A 21,079-nucleotide genomic window follows, 5' to 3' on the forward strand; every position below is an offset into this window, starting at 1 on the left:
CAGAACTTAAAAACGTTTTATTGTGGTTGTTTTAGAAACATTTGCATGGATTTGAGAGGTTTCCTTGTTTAGTTTTGTTTGCTTGTTTTTTCAGGCCTGTCACTTGCATTGGAAATTCCGTTGTGTTTCCAATTAATAGATCCACCTGAAGGTACAAGCCTTGTCCGTATTGAACAGACTCTCGAGTAGCTTTCTCCTCAGCTGATCTTTCCAGATGTTTATTTGTGACACTGAGCCTTTTGCTATTCTATGTGCCTCATGAAAATTAAGCCACCCCAGATCTCATGTCTCCATGTCTCTTGTCACTAAGGGGACCTAGTGATGTTAAAATTTGGATTTTCCAATTATTACACAGAAAATAAATCTGAATCTGATTCAGTAGACTCAGTAGACCTCATGGACACGTTACATGTGTTACATATTACTCTGAGAAATGATGCATGAAGTTTGTTTTACTTATAAATTTGATCAAGTTTTGTAAATTGGATGTTGCCATGGTCAGGGAATGGGTTTTTCCCACTCTAGCTTAATAAAAAGTAATCACATATATGTCATTTGAATTATACTTTTCTTAAAGAATTAGGATATATTAACACCTAAATAAAATCATGTAATTATTAAAAATGATAAAAATAATAGCTAAGATTTAATGTGTACTTACTGTGTACCAGATACTATACTAAGCCTTCTTTATGTAATAACTCATTTAGAGTTAGAGGCCATTATTATCTAAATGTTAGAAATACAGAAACTGAGGCACAGAAACATTAAGTAAATTGTCCAAGATTATGTACCTAGTAAGATTGAATATCATGTCAGATGTGGGATTTGAACCAACAAATCCAGCCTCTAGAACCCACATGCTTGACTACTGTGCTAGAGTTTATTAATGATTCAGAAAGTACTTCAAGATCCTGTGGTGCCTCAGGGTTGGGAATAGCAACATTTGCTATGTTTACATAGAACACTGGGCTAGATATTGTGGGTACCCAATAAATATTTGTTGAAAGGATGTATGAATGAGTGAGTGAGTGAATGCAGGAATGAATAATAGGTACTACTGAGATACGCTAGTAGAGAATTTGGCATAACTTAAGCTCTGACATATAATTTACTATACATTTTGAAGTAATTCCATAGCCAACATTGAAAAATATGATTATAGTATTTACAGAGGCTTTCCCAAGAAATTAAAATTTTTCTCATATTCCGCAATTTTTAAAGGAGGTGGAGACTAGGAGTGGAAAATGGATTTTGGAGAAATAAGTCTATCACATTAACTACCACCATGAGTTCCATGAAGACAAATCAAATCCCATGTCTTTTTCATTTTCCTTACCAATATACTTAGTTGAGCAAGACCTGATACTTGGTTTGAACTCAATAATTATTTATTGTTAAAGGTTGTACAGTAGAAAAAGTATATGATTTGTAGTCAGCAGAACTGAATTTTAATCCATCCAGTGGGCTAGTGGCTATGTTTCAAGTTCACTTCTGTTTATTCATTTCCATATTTATAAAGTAAGAATGATATGCCTCTATTCTTTGATCATGAAAAAAAAATGTATAAGAAAAACATTTAGAAAACCGTTAAAAAAAATCCTCAGAATGTGTTCCATGGAAAGCTGTTAATCTCTTTCGAAACAAAATTGTTCTGTTCAAATGTGTTGAAAATATTACTTAAATGGAGTTCCTTTGTTTAATACTTCACCAGACTTTAATAACGCTAATATGAATTGGGAGTATCCAAGTACTAATTATATTATGCAGAATTTCACAAGCTTGTTTTACTGTATTGTCATTCCTTTATAAAATATCTAATAAGGGAACACTGCTTAAGCACAATGCTGTTGTGATTGCATTATTAGTAGCATAGTACCCAAAATACAAATTAGCAATAAAAAGTACAAAAATTCCATGTAATCAAGATAGTCAAGATCTATTAAGTAAAAATAATGGAAGCTTTGTAGCTCAATTGCCGCATATAGGTTTAGGGTAGTGATTGTTATTGTGATGACAGGGACAGAAATAGAATTATGAAAACATTCTAAACCAAAGTGTGGGAACATCATTATCGTCATTAATCAGAAAAAGATACAGGACTTAACAGCAGAGAGGCTGGGATTTCGAACTCCAGAATATTTGAATTTCTTTCTATTTGAAGTTTTCTCATTCCCCTGTGTTTATGAAATTTATACTGGCTGCTGGGTTGGAACGCTGAGTTAGGATCAGGGATTTATTCTCTGCCAAGTGAATGGAATTTAGGTAGTTATCACCAACTGTGAAAGGAAAAAAAAACCCCTTGATTTCAGTCCTATGTAGTGCTTTACTGTTTTCGGGCTCTCAGTGCTTTCTAAGGAGAGTCAGTTCTAAAGAATCCTTTTTCTCGTGCTAATTTGTCTGAAGATTCAAGATGGGGAGAATAGGAGAAAGTGGGGAATGATAAAGAAACGAGATTTAGCTCTGGGGGAGGATCCTTGAGGCATGAAAGGTTGAGACCTTTAAGCTGAAAAAGACTCGTTTCCCTCCCCATGCCTCCCGCCCCCCCCCGCCCCCCACCAGGAGTAAAGGGCAAGAGGTAGTAACAGCTATAAAAAAATAAACAAAAATGCTTTGTGACACCCTCTGAGATACCTGATGGATATCTGAGTGGCTTTTGCAGTATTCTGTGTGATGTAATCATGTCCGGTCTCCCCTTAGCTCTTCAATAATGTCCCCATCACTTGATGATGCTTTGTAGAGTGGAATGGATTTAGCATGTGGGGGGATGTGATGAAGTGGTGGTAGTGAAGCTAGGCTCTGGGTGAGAACTGAGGCTGCTGATGGTATCTGGTTTACACGAAAGAGGCTGATGGAGTCTCCCAGGAAGTCTGTGTTTGATTTGGACCATAGGCCAAAGTAGTTAAGAAAATCCCTGAGGCTCCCCACATTGTCACCCAGCCCTCCAGGGTTCTTCGCTGGGGTTTGGGGCCTCAAAAGGCCCAATAGAGATGGTATTGGAAAAGATCTACCCTCCTTTATAATTAAATATACAGATTTTCAGTTCCCTTTTCGGCAGAGCACAATATAGCCTTGACTCCCATTGATAACAAGAGGCGAAGGAAAGAAACATCAAGGATTAAGAGCAGTTCCCTTAAAAGGACTAGATGGGAGCTGCACTGGTCTACACTGTCCATCACAGATCGTCCCAGGCCAGGGGACTGCTGTGTAGTGGGCCCTGCAGGCAGGGGAGCGGGCAGTCCAGGCCCATCTTCCTACATAGAATCCTAGAGAGCGAAAACATAAGTACTAAGGAGATTATGAAAAGAGTATGCCAAGGGAAGAATCCAAAGGGAACATGCCAAGGTTAAAGAAGAGCTTTAATTTCCTTATGAATTTGAAAGTCCCAGGCTTCTCATAGTAACTGCAATTAAAAGGCAGCCCCTGCCCTTATGCATTTTATGACTCTTGAAAAACAAAACCGATGTGTAAAGAGACAACAAAATTGTACTATGACTAATACAAGGGTGCCTTTGTGGCATATCGTATATGCTTCATAAATTCTTGTTGTATTGAATAAAACTGAGTAAGAGATCCGGGAAGGGAGAATCCCTTCTCCACGAGTATTTCTCTAGAGAATATACTTTGTTTTTCTTTCTTTTTTTTTTTTTCTGCGGTACGCATGCTCAGCGGCCATGGCTCACGGGCCCAGGCGCTCCGCGGCATGTGGGATCTTCCCGGACCGGGGCACGAACCCATGTCCCCTGCATCAGCAGGCAGACTCTCAACCACTGCGCCACCAGGGAAGCCCTACTTTGTTATTTTTAATTAATGGAGTTAATGACTAACTTTTCTGGACAATTTCATACCAGAGGAAAGGGAGTAAATACCAAATATAGATTTAAAAGATCCAACTGTTTTAAAATTTTAGGTGAAGGATGCTCTGCTGCTCCTCAGTTGTACCACTTGTACTCCCATCTCAGGGCCTTTGCACCTCTGTATCTTCTGTCTCGCGTGCCCATCCCCCAGATACCTTTGTGTCTGGCTCTCCCGCTTTATACAGGTCTCTGATAAATGTCACTTTTTCAGAAAGGACTTCCCTGATCTACTTAAATAAAATTAGCTCTGTTCCCAGCCCCGACTCACCATTTGCCTCTCATTCTCTATCCTTTACGCTACTCTAGGCATCTTTATAGCTTTATCATCATCTGGTCTATGTTTATTTCTGTATGTTCTACCTCCTTTCATTAGAATTTTAAGAGCCAGGAGAAGAGAGATGCATCTTGGTCTGTTCACTAGTATATAGGTTATGTCTGGAAGAGTTCCTTGCATATAATAGGCACACAGTAAATATTTGCTTAATGAATAAATGATTACATAAAAAGAGGGTTTTATGTTATACTTCCATGTATGTACTATACAGAGTATATATTCATATATATATAATATATAAATTTTAGTGTATATATATTATTTTTATGTTTTCAAAACTATAGTAATTTTCTTTTTGTAATTTATTTTTTATTGAAGTATAGTTGATTTAAAATCTATTAGTTTCAGGTGTACAGCAAAGTGATTCATATATATATGAGTATATATATATGAGTATATATATTTTTTCTTTTTCAGATTCTTTTCCTGTATAGGTTATTACAAAGTATTGAGTATAGTTCCCTGTGCTATACAGTAGGTACTTGTTGTTTATCTATTTTCTATACAGTAGTGTGTGTCTGTTAACCCCTGACTCCTAATTTATCCCTCCCCCCACTTTTCCCTTTGGTAACCATAAGTTTGTTTTCTATATCTGTGAGTCTATTTCTGTTTTGTAAATAAGTTCATTTGTATCATTTTTTTAGGTTCCACAAATAAGTGATGTAATATATTTGTCTTTCTCTGTCTGACTTACTTCACCTAGTATGATAGTCTCATCCATGTCGCTGGAAAGAGCATTATTTCGTTCTTTTTAATGGCTGAATAGTATTCTACTGTATATATATATACACTACATCTTCTTTATCCATTCATCTGTCATGGACATTTAGGTTGCTTCCATGTCTTGGCTATTGTAAATAGTGCTGCAATGAACATTGAGGTGCATGTATCTTTTTACATTATGGTTTTATCTGGATATATGCCCAGGACTAGGATTGCTGGGTCTTATATCCCAGGACTAGGATTGCTGGGTCATATGATAGCTCTATTTTAGTTTTTTTTTGTTTTTTGTTGTTTTTTTTTGTGGTACGCGGGCCTCTCACTATTGTGGCCTCTCCCGTTGCGGAGCGCAGACTCAGCGGCCATGGCTCACGGGCCCAGCAGCATGTGGGATCTTCCCAGACCGGGGCACGAACCCATGTCCCCTGTATCAGCAGGCGTACTCTCAACCACTGCGCCACCAGGGAAGCCCTCTATTTTAGTTTTTTTAAGGAACCTCCATACTGTTCTTCACAGTGGCTGCACCAATTTAAATTCCTACCAACAGTGTAGGAAGGTGCCCTTTTCTCCACACCCTCTCAAGCATTTATTATTTGTAGACTTTTTGATGATGGCCATTCTGACCGGTGTGAGGTGATACCTCATTGTAGTTTTAATTTTCATTTCTCTAATGATTAGGGACGTTGAGCATCTTTTCATGTGCCTGTTGGCCATCTGTATGTCTTCTTTGGAGAAATGTCTATTTAGATCTTCTGCCCATTTTTTGATTAGGTTGTTTTCTTGATATTGAGCTGTATGATCTGTTTGTATATTTTAGAGATTAATCCCTTGTCAGTTGTATTGTTTGCAGATATTTTCTCCCATTCTGTAAGTTTTCAACAAATGAAGTAGAAGAATAGTTTACTTGAGAATAACTTTAGGATAACAGTGTGACTGTTACTCTCCATCATTACATTTTTTCATATCTAAAACCACTCGCCTCTTTAAATACATGCAAAGTATTTTTTTTTTTTTTAATTTTGCATCTAGTTGTGGTTTCCTGCAGCTTACATCCCTTCAGTACTAGGTCTGGTGAGGTTTTTTTTTTTTTTTTCCAAAAAAGTCCCTAAAAAGGTATTCATGTTTGTATTAACAAACAAAAAACAATAGAACATAGCACAGGGAACTATTTTACCTACAGAAACACACTTTCAACTCTCTGCATTTCTCATGCTATTATTAACAATATCTCTGCTTGGACAGAACCATTTTGTTTCCATGCTAACTGCTCATTTGTTTCTCCTGTGAACTTTTTAAATTCGGTGTTTGGCAGCAGTTTTGTTTTCCTTGGAACTAAGTACTGTGTAACATACTGTTAGCTGAAGGCTGTGATGTAGAAATTTATTATTAAAAATAAAAGAGAGAAGAATTTATTCCATAAGGATGAAAATGACTTAGTGTCAGGGAAGTTAGGATTTTCAAAATGCTTTACATAGCAAATTGTGTCTCTCTGAAAGGAAGTATATCTTATTTCCTAGGAATAAATTTAAGCATCTTCATTTTGCCCATCCTGATTAATGGGAGCTGAGAAAGAAGGAAAGGTAGACGGTTTTACGGAGAATTCCTTCTCTTTGCCGTGTGTAGGCATAACTTTGGTGACCTATATATCCTCAAACCTTCTGGTGAGATGTTTATTAAAGTGTTATTACCCATAGGAGTAATCACAGTTAAATAGCCAAGAAGGTATTTTTTATAGAAGGTGAGAGACAAACATTTTTTTCTTCCTGAATTAAGCCATGTACTCTTTATCAACCAGAATGTGTTTGAATTTCCTATTTATTATTCATTTTTTAGTTTCAATTTCTCTTTCTCTGTTTTACATTTCAATTGATCATAAAATCAGAAGCATTCCTCCTCCAAAAAGAGTATCATATCAGGTTAATAAACTTTTTGTCTCTCTTCCCAGAATGGCCTAGGTATCATGCTGCTCTTCACTTCTCTTGAAAGTGTAGTCCATTCAAGTGACTTCGACTGCAAAAAGAAAAAAATGATTCCACAAATTCTACTTCTGTTCGTTGTCCATGACCCATTTCTGTCTTTTATCTAATCCCATGACATGTCAATGGACATCTGCAACTTAACACTAATCCTACCTGTGGACTCAAAGGGTGTTTCAACTTTCTCACTGATATAACATCAACATCAGTTTGCACTTAATTCTGTAATTCATTGACTTATTATGCAAGCTCTCCTCTTTACTATTTATTATAACTGACCAATTTTTTTCATTTGTCCTAATCGTTAGTTAAGAGGGTAGGGCTAGGGAGGTATCTCTGTACTTCTAAAACATTTAGCTCTATGGTTCTGCTTTAATAGGAATAGTTACCAGCAGCCAAAATTATTTAACTTAAATAATCTGTAATATTAAATAAGTCAGGCAGTTTATCATACTATGGATAGTTTTTTTAAAAGGCTGCTGAAAACATGATGCTTATTTTAGTCCTGGATCTGTGATCTGAGGACAGTGCTCTTATGACAGTAAAATAAATTCTGTGTCTGTAGATAGGGTAAAAATTCAAATGCTGTCATGTACTAATATGAAGCTGATACTCACTCCCCTTTCTGTGCCAGGTATGCAATAATCATGGGAAGAAGTAGAGTCCTGACACCCTATCCAGTCCTCCCCGCCTTTCCCTGCATTTAAAAAACAAATGCGAGAAAATACTGTAACAAACCCTGTATAACTCAACACTGAAGTAATGTTAAATTTTGGCTCAGATTTTTTAAATGAAAAGTATCAATAGATACTTTTTTAATGATAAAGCCCTTGTGTGATTTCCTCAAGTCCAAAGGGAATACAATCTTTGTTGATTTCCTTTGCCTTTCTTCTTATTGAATAGAGAACATTCCAGTATCTTATTCATTTCAGAGTTTTTTTATATTTTGGGTATTTCACAGAGCATGTAGATTTATGTAACTTTTTATTACCTAGAAAAAAGTAGCAGCAGTATCATTTTAAAATACATTTTGAGGGCTTCCCTGGTGGCGCAGTGGTTGGGAGTCCGCCTGCCGATGCAGGGGACACGGGTTCGTGCCCCGGTCCGGGAGGATCCCACATGCCGCGGAGCGGCTGGGCCCGTGAGCCATGGCCGCTGAGCCTGCGCGTCCGGAGCCTGTGCTCCGCAACGGGAGAGGCCACAACAGTGAGAGGCCCGCGTACCGCAAAAAAAAAAAAAAAAAAAAATACATTTTGAAATATTACCACATGCTTTGTCAACTCAGACTTTCAAATATATTATAATAATGATATTAAATAGATAATATAAATATATAATGATACAGTGGAATAGAATTCCCTTAGCCTAAATCTCTCTCATTACTCTATTGTATACTGCAAGGAAATAACTCTCTGATACGTAACACATTTGGCAAATTTACTATTTTAGAGTTTAAAATAAAAGGTTGGGGAGGGCTTCCCTGGTGGCGCAGTGGTTGAGAGTCCGCCTGCCGATGCAGCGGACACGGGTTCGTGCCCCGGTTTGGGAGGATCCCACATGCCGCGTGAGCGGCTGGGCCCGTGAGCCATGGCCACTGAGCCTGCGCGTCCGGAGCCTGTGCTCCGCGGGGGGAGAGGCCACAACGGCGAGAGGCCCCAGTACCACAAAATAAATAAATGAATAAATAAATAAAAGGTTGGAGAGTGAAACTTTTGGAGGTTTATAAGTTCTGGTTTGTAAATTCTCTTCTGTAGTAAGTGATGACCCAAATGAGTCTGCATTTTGGATGTTTTTGTTCTTTGACTGAAAATTGTCTTTAAGATAGTTAATGGCAGAGGGCAGTGAATCCCGTGGTTTTCTTACCTTAGGTCTGATCTTGGAGAAATGTTATATTCTTGACTTAGTATCTGTCATCATCAGATATTCCCCCTTAAATTCATATAGGTGGATGACAATTCGTGTTTCTGATGTATTTACCTCTTTTAATTGTGATACTCATGCGTGGTAGAATTTACCAAGTTACCCTGTTCGTTTAAATTCACTAGCAAGAGGGTAATAGTCATAACAGCCTTTTATAACCTATTTTCTTGAGAATATTTAGATAAAATAGTGAGAGAGAGAAGGTAAGCCTTCTGCTTAAAAAGCATTTTTATTTATCAGTCTAGTACTCAAGTTTATTATTTCTTTAGGGTTGCCAACGCAAGCATCTCACCTCCCTGTTATTAATGAAAGATATTCCCAAAGTCTCAATAGGACAATGGTTGAAATTTTCAAGAATTGTTTTGATAGTTCTAGTGAATAATTACTTAAATATCCTTAGTTTATGTTTCTGAATCAGACTATTTCATTGGTTGATTAGTAATCTTACTATAATTAACTTTAAATTAGTATTAATGAATATTTACTAGCAGATGTATTGCCAATAAATCTACAAATTTAAAAAATTAAAGAAATATCTACTAAGCGTTCAATTTTATGTGATGATTATCTGGGCTAATTTACCCAAAATTGCGTGCTAGCCAAATAATTAAATCATTGTAATACTTCTAAGGCTTGCAATAATCGACTGTCTTATTAAAAATGAGTAATTTAAAATGACGTAGTTGTATTTTTCACTCATTATACCATGAGCATTTCTCATGTAATTTTTTAAAAGGCTCTGAAGGTCAATTTTTTTTTTAACATCTTTATTGGAATATAATTGCTTTACAATGGTGTGTTAGTTTCTGCTGTATAACACAGTGAATCAGCTATACGTATACATATATCCCCATATCCCCTCCCTCTTGCATCTCCCTCCCACCCTCCCTCTCCCACCCCTCTAGGTGGACACAATTTCTAATTGCTATATTATAGTCTTTTCTATACTATAATTTATTGAATAGTTACCCTTTTGTTGGATAACACAGTGATTAGCACATTATAACTACTAGATTCTTACAATTTTATTTACTGGTCAAAGTGTATGAATTTTTAGTAGTATGTAATATCTATTAAAGTTGACATACATGGTACATGTCTATATTTATAAGTGCTATATGTATATGCATATATATATTTGCTATATGCTAGCAATATATGTGTATACTCATCTCCCTAAACCCTAACCTAATATTCTACATTATCAATTTGCTAAAAAATAGGCAACAGTAGTTTTTTGTTATTGTCTATACTGAATTTCTTTTACTTCCAGCAAAGTCAGTTGTTTCCCATAAAACTCTTGACTTGATATTTATTGTGTAAATTGTCCTTATCCTTTCTTCCAGTTATCTCCTAGAGTTGTGTTTATTTCAAGTTTGTAGAGTTCTTAGTGTCCTGAAGATATTACCTACCATTTACTGCAGATATTTTGCCAATTTGACATTTGTGCAGACATTTGAAGATTTCATGTAGCCTGATAAATTCATCTGTGTTTTTTCTTTAATTTGGAAAATATTTATATATTCCAAAGTAGTTTAAGTATTTGTCTTGATTTTATTCTATTTTATATTTATAGTTTGATCTTTTAAAAATTTAACTCTTTTTATCTATATAGAAGTTATGTATATTATAAGGTTCAGCTCCAAGTTTTTCTTTTTTCATTTGTTGAATAATTCATCAAATACCCATTGATTTTTATATTTTATTTTTTACCTTTCGTTACTACATGTACTTGAATTTATTTCAGAACTGTCCACCACATTTCATTTATTGGTATTTTGAGTCTTAAATCATCATCCTATAATTTGAGTTAAATTTTATAATACACTTCAATAACCACTAGGGCATTTTCATCTCTTCTAATATTTTGATTCTTAGAAGTTCATTCTCTCAGATAAAATTTAGGTGCTTGTGGTTTTCAATTTTTTTCTTAAAAAAATACAAACAGCTTTTGATTGAAATTGAGTTAAACCTGTAAATTTATTTGGGTAAAAATGAACACAATAATTTTATTGAATTCACTTGTCTTAACCAGGAGCATTGTATGTTTATCAGTAAGGTTTTACCATTTCCTGTGTATGGTTATCAAACATTTCTTGATAATGTTCAAAAGTATATTACCTTTTTGTTGCTATTGTGATCAGTTTCTTTGTTTTTTGGTATAGCTACTGAAGAGTCACTGTTGTTGTACAGAAAAGTTAATGTATAGAAGTATGTTCTATAGTATGTCTTGTTAGCATGCTAGCTTCTTAGTGGTAAGGAGTTCTTCCATTGGTACACATGACTAGTGAGTATACTGGACAGAGAAATGGAATTTTATTCCTCTCAGTTGGTATCTTGCATTTTCTTAATGCTCTTCAAGTTAAATGTTATTTTCAATAAATAAATATTATTCTTTGAAGCAAAGTAGCTCAGGACCATTACAACTATGGGAATAACTTGATAATGTTTTGTAGTCTCTGTTTTTATGAAAATTTACATTTTGTGACTTTGGGGGCATATTTCACATTAAATAATTTTGCTCCTTCGAACTCTCATATTTTTGTGATATTATCGAAATAGAATTTAAAATGATTGAAATATTTTGGCCTTCTGGTTCTTGTCATTCTTGACAGTAGAGTAAGCTACACTAGTAGATTTCTGTAGCATATTTTCTTAATAAACTAGAAGCTTAATGGTATGAAAATAAAGCTTAACGTGGTTTAGCATTGATCTAGAATGTTCCTGACAACCGTAAAGCTGTACATTACAGACTCATTTTGTCACAGTGATATTAAAATATCTTCAAAACAACTAGTAGTTGAACTATTAGCTATCAAACCAGAAGTGTATTACTTCAGGTATGTTAATTTACTCATGAGGTCAATATAATACCCTACTATTAAAACGTAGTTTTCAAAAGCCTCATTGTTCTTTAAAATAAAGAGTAGAAATAGTTGCCATGTAAAATAGGTATCATTGGGCTTCCCTGGTGGCGCAGTGGCTGAGAGTCCGCCTGCCGATGCAGGGGACACGGGTTCGTGCCCCGGTCTGGGAAGATCCCACATGCCGCGGAGCGGCTGGGCCCGTGAGCCATGACCGCTGAGCCTGCGCGTCCGGAGCCTGTGCTCCGCAACGGGAGAGGCCACAACAGTGAGAGGCCCGCGTACCGCAAAAAATAAATAAATAAAAATAAAATAGGTATCATTTAACTTACTGTCATTATTATATTATCTTACAGCTCATGGGGCATTCAGAATGGGACCACAAACGAGGGCCAAGAGGATCACAGGTAGGTTTCTCTTCCTTTCCTTTTTTGCATTTTGTGTCTTAACACTTCGAGCCATGAGTTTTCTAAAACTCATGAAATAATAATGAGAGAGAGGAAGAGACAAAAGAATCATGCCATTTGTTTTTATTTAAGTTAGCTGTAATTAAAGTCAGGTTTCAAATCCCAAAGGCAGATGCCAGTATATTCCTCTGAAGAGCTTTCTGGTATCCCAGACTGGTTGTGTTTATATGAATGTAGATTTTATATTCATCTTGTCTCTGCGGAATACAGTTTGATCAGCAACCTACTCTCTTGATTTTATTCCCTTCCTTTGAAAATTTTTCTATGTATTTTCTTCTTTTCTCTACCTTCCTGGTTTTGGTTAAATATTTTGAAATATAATGAGAGTAAACCCTGAACTAATTACAGAGTTTTGTCTCTAAATGAACTGTCTTCTTCTTAGGGAGATAGAAAGATGAAAGGACCTATTATTTTGGAAAAGAGACAAATTATAAAACTTTCTATATTGCCAGGCTATTCTCATTATCTTACTTTATGTCTTAGGCAAGGAGCAAAGCTTCCATGACGCATGTATGCTTTTTAATGACCTAATTAGACAATGTGAATTTGTTTTGCTTCCATAATTACTTTGTCTGACAGAATAAAGGCGGAGTTTTACACTAAGGAAATTGCCTCTCCTCCTAGGGTATTTTGTGAAGAAATGTAAAAATCATTTCTCTCTTAGCAGCCCGTGCTTACCTGACTGTAAACATGCTAAATAAAAAATTAAGTGGGTGGAACATTTTAATCTTTGCTGCTCACATGTTTTATTTGCCACTAAAAAATACGGTTAAGAGGGAGTTTACTGTACGATACTGTATATGAAAGATCATTGTGAAATGTCAGCGTCTCCCAAGTGTTTTACCAAGCTGACATGACCTGTGCTGTCATTAAGATTGCACGGACAACAGTTTCATTTCGGTCACTAGGGAAATACAACCAAGTCAGTCAGTTGTTTTTAGGGGAGAGTTTAATAGCTGTGGTTTTATTTTTGTCCATTATCAATTTGATTAGTAGATAATATAAACCAGTCCAATTAAATTAGGATTATCCAAAAGGATTTATGCCTCATTCTCCCTCACTGTCACTTCCTTGTCTCCATTTTCTCTGGCAGCTCTCCCTCTGTACACATTTATTATTTTAAATCAGAATTTTCGGCAAGATTGGCAATGAAATGATGAAATTAATGCATGGCGGACGCTTTGTAATTCTAGACCAATCAGAAGTAAAGATGAGCACCAGTAAGAAACTCTGTGGTTTCTGATTATTGCCACCACAGACATTTTGACTCAGAACACACCAAGCAACTTGATGAGGACATGTCCTTTCAAAGTAATGTAGTGTTAGTTTTTAAAATTTGTTGAAAAAATATATAATATACTCGCCATATAACCTATTTGGATATAATTTATCTTCAAGTTTGGATTGGTCACTGTGTCGTTATAAATTGAAATATAATGTCATAAAGGCCCAGCGTCGTTTATGTTAACTTTAAACGTAAAAAATCCCAGAATGAAAATTTTTAGAATTCCAGCTATTGCACATAGCTAGAAAACTTCAGATTTCCACATACACATGAAAAATATTTTCATAAATAAAGTTTGATTATATTTAGAAGCTTGAGATGATTCTGAAAAGCAAAGGCACTAGAAAGTTCTTGCATGAACTACCGTTATCAGCATCAAGGTTTTTCGTGAACCTCTCAACTAGCTAAATAAGCATTCGAAATGGGGTATACCTTTGTCTCACCCTTGACCCTCAACTCAGATAAAAAAAAATTGTCAATGTCAAAAGCAAAAACACACACCAAAAAAAAACCCGATAACAATTACAACAGAATACTTTATTCTTTGGAAATTCCAGATTAGTCAATTAAGCACAAAAGTAGTAACCTCTTATCTAATTCTGATTCTCCACTGCGGGGGGGGGGGGGGGAGGGGGGGGAAGACAGTATATTTATGTTTTAGATGATTGATCCTTTCTTATCTTGCTACCATTTCCTTGGACAGTATGTCTAAAGTCTTTCGGCCATTTGAAAGGAATTTCAGACAGACTGCATTTGAACACAGATCTCTAAATATTTTACGACTACCACAAGGCCTTACTCAAATCCCATCTCAATTTAGTTTAATTGAAGACAGGTTTTTAAGCACTTACTATGTGGATAGCACTGTGGTAGGTCTCATTGAAGAAAAACTGAGTGACAAGTTTACTGCATTGCAGGAGCTTACAAGGTATGGTTGGAAATAGAGCAATACTTGAGTAGGTAATTTGCATATAAGGCAGAGTGGTAGATGTAAAATTAAGTATATAAACAAAGTGTGGTAAGAGTTTAGGTGGGACAGAGCATTTATTTATGCCTAGTAGAACTGGGAAATTTGGTGGTATGTGAGGTGAGCCTTCAAGGTTGGGTAGTAAGGTTTCAGAAGTGAAAAGAGGGAAAGGGAAAAGCTTGAGGAAAAGTCTGAACTGGTAAAGTGTGGGGTTGTTTGGATTTCTGTGAATTTACTTTATAAACACTTCCTGCCTAGGGACTGTTGCAGGAACTACTGTGAAAGAATGATCCAGGGAATGTCATTCTTTATTGATCAGGTACGAGGAGGAAGTAAGGAGGGTTAAGAATTTGTAATCCAGAGAAAGACAAATGCTGCATGTTTTCACTTATATGTTGAATTTAAAAAACAAAGCAAATGAACATATATAACAAAACAGAAACAAATTCAAAGATACAGAAAACAAATTAGTGGTCTCCAGAGGGGAGGGTGGAAGAGTGATGGGAGAAACAGGTGAAGGGGACTAAGAGATCCCAGCTACCAGTTATAAAAAAAAATAAGTCATAGGGATGTAATGCACAGCCAAGGGAATGTAGTCAGTGATGTTATAAAAATATCAAATCACTATGTTTTACACCTGAAATTAAGATATTTTAGGTCAAATATACATCAGTTGTTTTGGGAAAAAAAAAAAGAAGAATGAGTCCCAGTAACACAGGCCAGTTCACAGGGAAGATGTTGAGTTTAGTGTTAGAAGTGTTAAGAGAGAAGTGAAGATGACAATTCCAAAAGGGAATTTCAGACAAATACTTGGGGTGCCATTCTGGGCTATGTAGCCAGATGAAAGCAGAAGATGTCAGTTAGGGAATGCCAATCATTCTTGTGATAATCAAACTACATTAGGCAATGGATTCCAGAAGAAGGATATTAAAAGAGAAAAACAGAAGAAAGGCTCATTCTTGAGGGAGACTCAGTGTAAGGGCTGGGAGGAGCCTGGGGAGGGAGTTAAAGCATGTACATGGGCTCACTAGAGACCAGAGGAAGCAGTAATGCAGAACCCGAAGCAGTGAGTATACTGTCAAGTTACACTCAGAAGAAGGCTGAGACCACAACCAAAGTTTCAAGAAAACAAAAAAAGTAGGAAATGCTTTTGGATGTAGTGATGAGCAGGGCATTAGTGAACTCTGAGAATGCACTTTTGGTCAAGAAGAGGTGGAAAAATAGAATACAGAAATTAAGAAGAGAATTAGTGTGAGATAGTGGAGGAGTTTTGTTTTAAAAGAAAAGTAGAATTAAGAAAGAGGTGACAAACAGTTTCCTACTGTGTAGCTCAGGGAACTATATTCAGTATTCTATGATAAACCATAATAGAAAAGAATATAAAAAAGAATGTGTGTGTGTGTGTGTGTGTGTGTATATATATATATATCTGAATCACTTTGCTGTACAGCAGAAATTAACACAACATTGTAAATCAACTATGCTTCAATAAAACAAAAGAGAAATAGGTGGCAACAGAAGTGAGGAAAATTTATTTTTATGCTAAGGTAGGATGTATGTCTTAATAACTATTAATGACAAAGAGAATCAGTAGAGAGAAGAAAACACTGAAAATTCTCAATAGTGACCTATTTAAGGACTGAGAAAATAGTGTAATCCAGGGAAGGGAGTGCAGTTTCTCCCAGTATGGTCCTTTGGGCTGGTCCCTTTGACACCTGTTTATGTGTTTTTCTCACACTCCACCAGTTCCCACCCTAGACTCCGCCATTCACCCTAGTTCAGAAAAACTGACCATGTTCTCAAATGAACTACTGGATAGATCCACCAAAAAGCACAAATGAAGAAGTTTTGGAAAGAAAGTAGGCACATTTATACCAGAAAAGGAGAGAAGAAATAGGGGCAGATAGCACAAAAATGAAAGAAATACTTTGAGCCTAATGACTTCAGTTTTCTTGCTAGAGAAAGGGTACATAAACTTGGGGATATTATAGTGGAAAGCCTTGAATGGTAGAAAATATATGGAGTACATTTGTTTTAGATTTCCAAAAATGGAACTGACTTGATGTGTGAACATACCTGGTAGAAAGCAGTGGGCTATGACAGATGTGAGTGGGTAGCCTGCAAGACAAATTTTAACGTATTTTACTTTAATGCAAAAAACACCAATATATGTCAGGAACTGTTTTTAGCCTTCGAGGAGTCAAAAATTGAACTAAATGACTTTGCCCTTCAGGAAGGAAGTATATAGTTTTGCCTAAAGGCAGCCTTAACTCAGAGGATAAAAATGATCAGCTCATATTGAGGGCATTCGTCATTACCAGGATAGAGTTAAACTTCTCCTGGCTTTCCTCCTACATGCTTGCTAAATAAAAGATTTTCTCAAATTTGATGTCATCTCCCAGAATTATATGTGCATTATCACAGATGATAAGGTGTACCTTTCATATCAAATACTTACATAGAAAAATACATATCTTACTTCAAGTAAATTCCAACATTAATTGCATGTAACTCTTCAAACTCAGTAAGAATTTAATTAAAATTGATTTATTTACTCATTACTCAATAATTCTGTGACATAATTTGTCAGCTCACAGCTTTCAGGCTGGTATTTTCTTCTTTTTATTTTTAAAGTATGTGGTCTCAAATAGTAGATCATCCAAATTTTGGAAGATGCTAAATGATAAATAAACTTTCAGCAGCAGGCAGAACTCTTTTCTCTGGCAGCATTTCCAGTAATACCAAACGAAGTCAGGGGATAAAATTCTCAGAAGGCAATTATGTTTTTTGCTTTTTCTTTCCTCTAAATTCTTGAAGAAAAGTTTTTCAGTGGGAAGTTAAGAGAAACAATAGAAAATTGCTCTCCTTTGAAAGCTTAAAAGTGGTAGAAGGGCATTGAAGGAGCCAATAATTTACTTATCACTTAGCTAAGGGTCTGTGAGAAAAGATTAATTTGTGAATTTGCAAACTTCCTAACACTTTACTGTGCTAGGAACCAGCAGGCCCATACTTATCAGTAGTTAGAGACTAGCCAGTTCTTTAGTATTTAGTATATTATTGATATACTAAACTATTTATCACTAGAGACTAGCAGATTCTGTAGTCATTTAGTGTGTGTGTGTATATATTAACATATATATTAATGTATATATACTACCAGCCAAGTTTTATCAATTACACTTAAGACTACTTATTGAAGAAACAGCTTACGTGTGATCTATCTAGTCTTCAAAAAAGTTAGGTATTTTTTTAGACAATGAAATTCTGGTTTGTATGTTTCTAAGTCATTAGAGTATTGTATTACAATAAAAGAAATTAACTGAATATTCTGGTGGGAAAAAAGGTAATAGATGGCACTAGGCTATTGGTATGCTTAAAATGAAATGAAATTGAAAATATAACACGTTAAAATTTATGGGATGTAGCAAAAGCGCTTCTAAGAGGGAAGTGTATAGAGATAAATGCCTACCTCAAGAAACCGGAAAAGTCTCAAATAATCTAACTTTACATCTCAAAGAACTAGGAAAAGAAGAAAAAACGAAGACCCAAGTTAGTAGAAGGAAAAGATGATAAAGAATAGACAGAAATAAATGAAATAGAGACTAAAAAAGCAATAGAAAAGATCAATGAAACTAAGATCTGGTTCTTTGAAAATATAAAATTGACAAACCTTTAGCTAGGCTCACCAAGAAAAAAAGAGAGAGGACTCAAATTGATAAAAATCAGAAATGAAACAGGAGATGTTACAAACAATACCACAGAAACACAAAGGATCATAAGAGACTACTATCAATAATTATATGCCAACAAATTGGGCAACTTAGAAGAAGTGGATAAATTCCTAGAAACATACTATCTACCAAGACTGAATCATGAAGAAACAGAAAATCTGAACAGATCAATAATAAGTAAGGGGATTGAATATGTAATTAAAAACCTTCCAACAAAGAAAAGACCAGGACCAGAAGGTTTCACTGGTGAATTCTACTAAATATTAGCACTAATTACCACCAGTCCTTCTCAGACTCTTTCAAATATTGTAGAAGGTGGGAACACTTCTGAACTCATTTTATAAGGCCACCATTACCTTGATACCAAAACCAGGCAAGGACACTACAAGAAAAGGAAGTTAAAAGTCAATATCCCTGCTGAACATAGGTGCAACAATCCTCAACAGAATATTAGTAAACTGAATTCAACAATACATGAAAATGATCATACACCATGATCGAGTGGGATTTATTCCAGAAAAGCAAGGATGGTTCAAATCTGCAAATCAGTCAGTGTGACACACCACATTAACAAAATAAAGGATAGGAATCTTATGGTCATCTCAATAAATGCAGAAAAGAACTTGACAAAATTCAACATCCATTTACGATGAAAACTCTCAACAATATGGGTAAAGAGGGAACGTGTCTTAACATACTAAAGGCCATATATGACAAGCTCACAGTGGACATTGTACTGTGTCAGCTTTTCCTCTAAGAACAGGAACATGGCAAGGATGCGCACTCTCTCCACTTTTATTCAACATAGTACTGAAAGTTCTAGCCAGAACAATTAGGCAAAAAAAAAAAAGAAAAAAAAGGCATCCAAATTGGAAAGTAAGAAGTAAAACTATCACTATTTGCAGATGACATGATATCAGTTATAGAAAGCCCTAAAGACCCCATCAAAAAACTGTTAGAACTAATAAACAAATCCATTAAATTTGCAGAATATAAAATCAGTACACAAAAATTTGTTGTGTTTTTTTACACTAATAATGAAGTGTCAGAAAAAGAAATAAAACAATCCCATGTACAATTGCATCAAAAAGAATAAAATACCTAAGAATACATTTAACCAAGGAGGTGAAAGAACTGAATATTAAAAATAACAAGACATTAATGAAAGAAATCGAAGAGGTCACAAAGAAATAGAAAGATATTCTGTGCCCATAGATTGGAAGAATTAATATTGTTAAAATGTCCATAATACCCAAAAGCAATCTACAGATTCAGTGCAATCCCTATCAAAATTCCAATGGTATTTTTCAGAGGATAGAACAAACATTCCTAAAATTTGTATGGAACTATGAGATTCCAAATAGCCAAGCAATCTTGAGAAAGAAGAATAAAGCTTGAGACATCACACTCCCTGATTTCAAACTATATTACAAAGATAAAGTAATCAAAACACTATGGTATTATCATAAAAACAGACATATAGATCAATGGAACAGAGTAGAGAGCCCAGAAATAAACCCACACATATATTTATGACAAAGGAGCCAGGAATATACAAAGAGGAGAGGACAGTCTCCTCAATAAATGGTGTTGGGAAAAATTGGACCACAGCATGCAAACACATAAAACTGGACCACTGTCTTACACAATATACAAACATTAACGCAAAGTAGATTAAAGACTTGAATGTAAGACCTGAAACCATAAAACTCTAGAGGAAAAGATAAGTGGTAACCTTCTCGACATAGGTTGTGGTAATTATTTTTTTTAATCTGTCACCAAAAGCAAAAGCAACAAAAGCAAAAATAAACAAGCAGAACTATATCAAATGAAAAAGCTTCTCCACAGCAAAGGAAACCAAAAACAAAATGAAAAGGCAACCTGATGAATAGGGGAAGATATTTGCAAATCACATATCTAATAAGGGGCTAGCATCCAAAATATATAAAGAGCTTATACAACTCAATAGCAAGACAAAAACAATTTGATTTAAAAATGGGTGGAAGATCTGAATAGACATTTTTCCAAAGAAGACAGACAGATGGCCAGCAGGTACATGAAAAGATGCTCAACATCATTAATCATCAGGGAAATGCAAATCAAAACCACAAAGAGTTATCTCGTCGTACCTGTTAGAATGACTTATCAAAAAGACAACAAATATCAAGTGTTGGTGAGGATGTGGAAAGAGGAAACCCTTGTGCACTGTTGGTGGGAATGTAAATTAGTACAACCACTATGGAAGACAATGGTTTTCCATAAATTAAAAATAGAACCACCATATGATCCAGCAATTTCCACTTCCGGGTATTTATTCAAAGAAAATGAAAACACTAACTGAAAAAGATATATGCACCCCCATGTTCATTGCAGCATTGTTTTCAATAGCCAAGATATGGTAGCAACCTAAGTGTCCATCAGTGGATGAATGGATAAAGAAGATGTGGTATATATACACAATGGAATATTATTCAGCCATAAAAAGAATGAAATGTCACCATTTGTGACAACTTAGATGGACCTTGAAGGCATTACACTAAGTGAAATAAGGCAGGCATAGAAAGACAAATACCATATGGATCTCTCTTATATGTGGAATCTAAAAAAAATAAATAAAAAGCTCATAGATACAGAGAACAGACTGATGGCTGCAAGGGGTGGGGAGTGTGAGAAATAGGTGAACTGTTTTATTTTTTTTTAGTTTAAATAAATTGAATACAATTTTTAAATCTATTTTAAAAAATATTTATTTTATTTTGGGCTGTGTTGGGTCTTTGTTGCTGCGCGTGGGCTTTCTCTAGTTGCAGTGAGTGGGGGCTACTCTTGGTTGCGGTGCACGGGCTTCTCATTGCGGTGGTTCTCTTGTTTCAGAGCATGGGCTCTAGGCGCGCAGGCTTCAGTAGCTGTGGCACATGGGCTCAGTAGTTGTGGCTTGTGGGCTCTATAGCGCAGGCTCAG

General features: G+C 35.6%; 1 protein-coding gene across 1 annotated transcript in view; it reads left to right on the forward strand.

Moving 5' to 3' along the window:
* Positions 1-21,079, forward strand: part of PDE3A (phosphodiesterase 3A) — a 303,878-nt gene that overhangs the window by 172,540 nt on the left and 110,259 nt on the right. Inside the window, exon 2 of the mRNA XM_022577720.3 lies at positions 12,028-12,078. Coding sequence (XP_022433428.2) covers positions 12,028-12,078 — 51 coding nt within the window. The remainder of the gene's footprint in view (positions 1-12,027; positions 12,079-21,079) is intronic.

This window comes from Delphinapterus leucas, chromosome 11 (assembly GCF_059928025.1).
Source record: "Delphinapterus leucas isolate spDelLeu-1000000601 "Yukka" chromosome 11, BTC_Dleu_Yukka2, whole genome shotgun sequence".
Classification (NCBI taxonomy): Eukaryota; Metazoa; Chordata; class Mammalia; order Artiodactyla; family Monodontidae; genus Delphinapterus; species Delphinapterus leucas.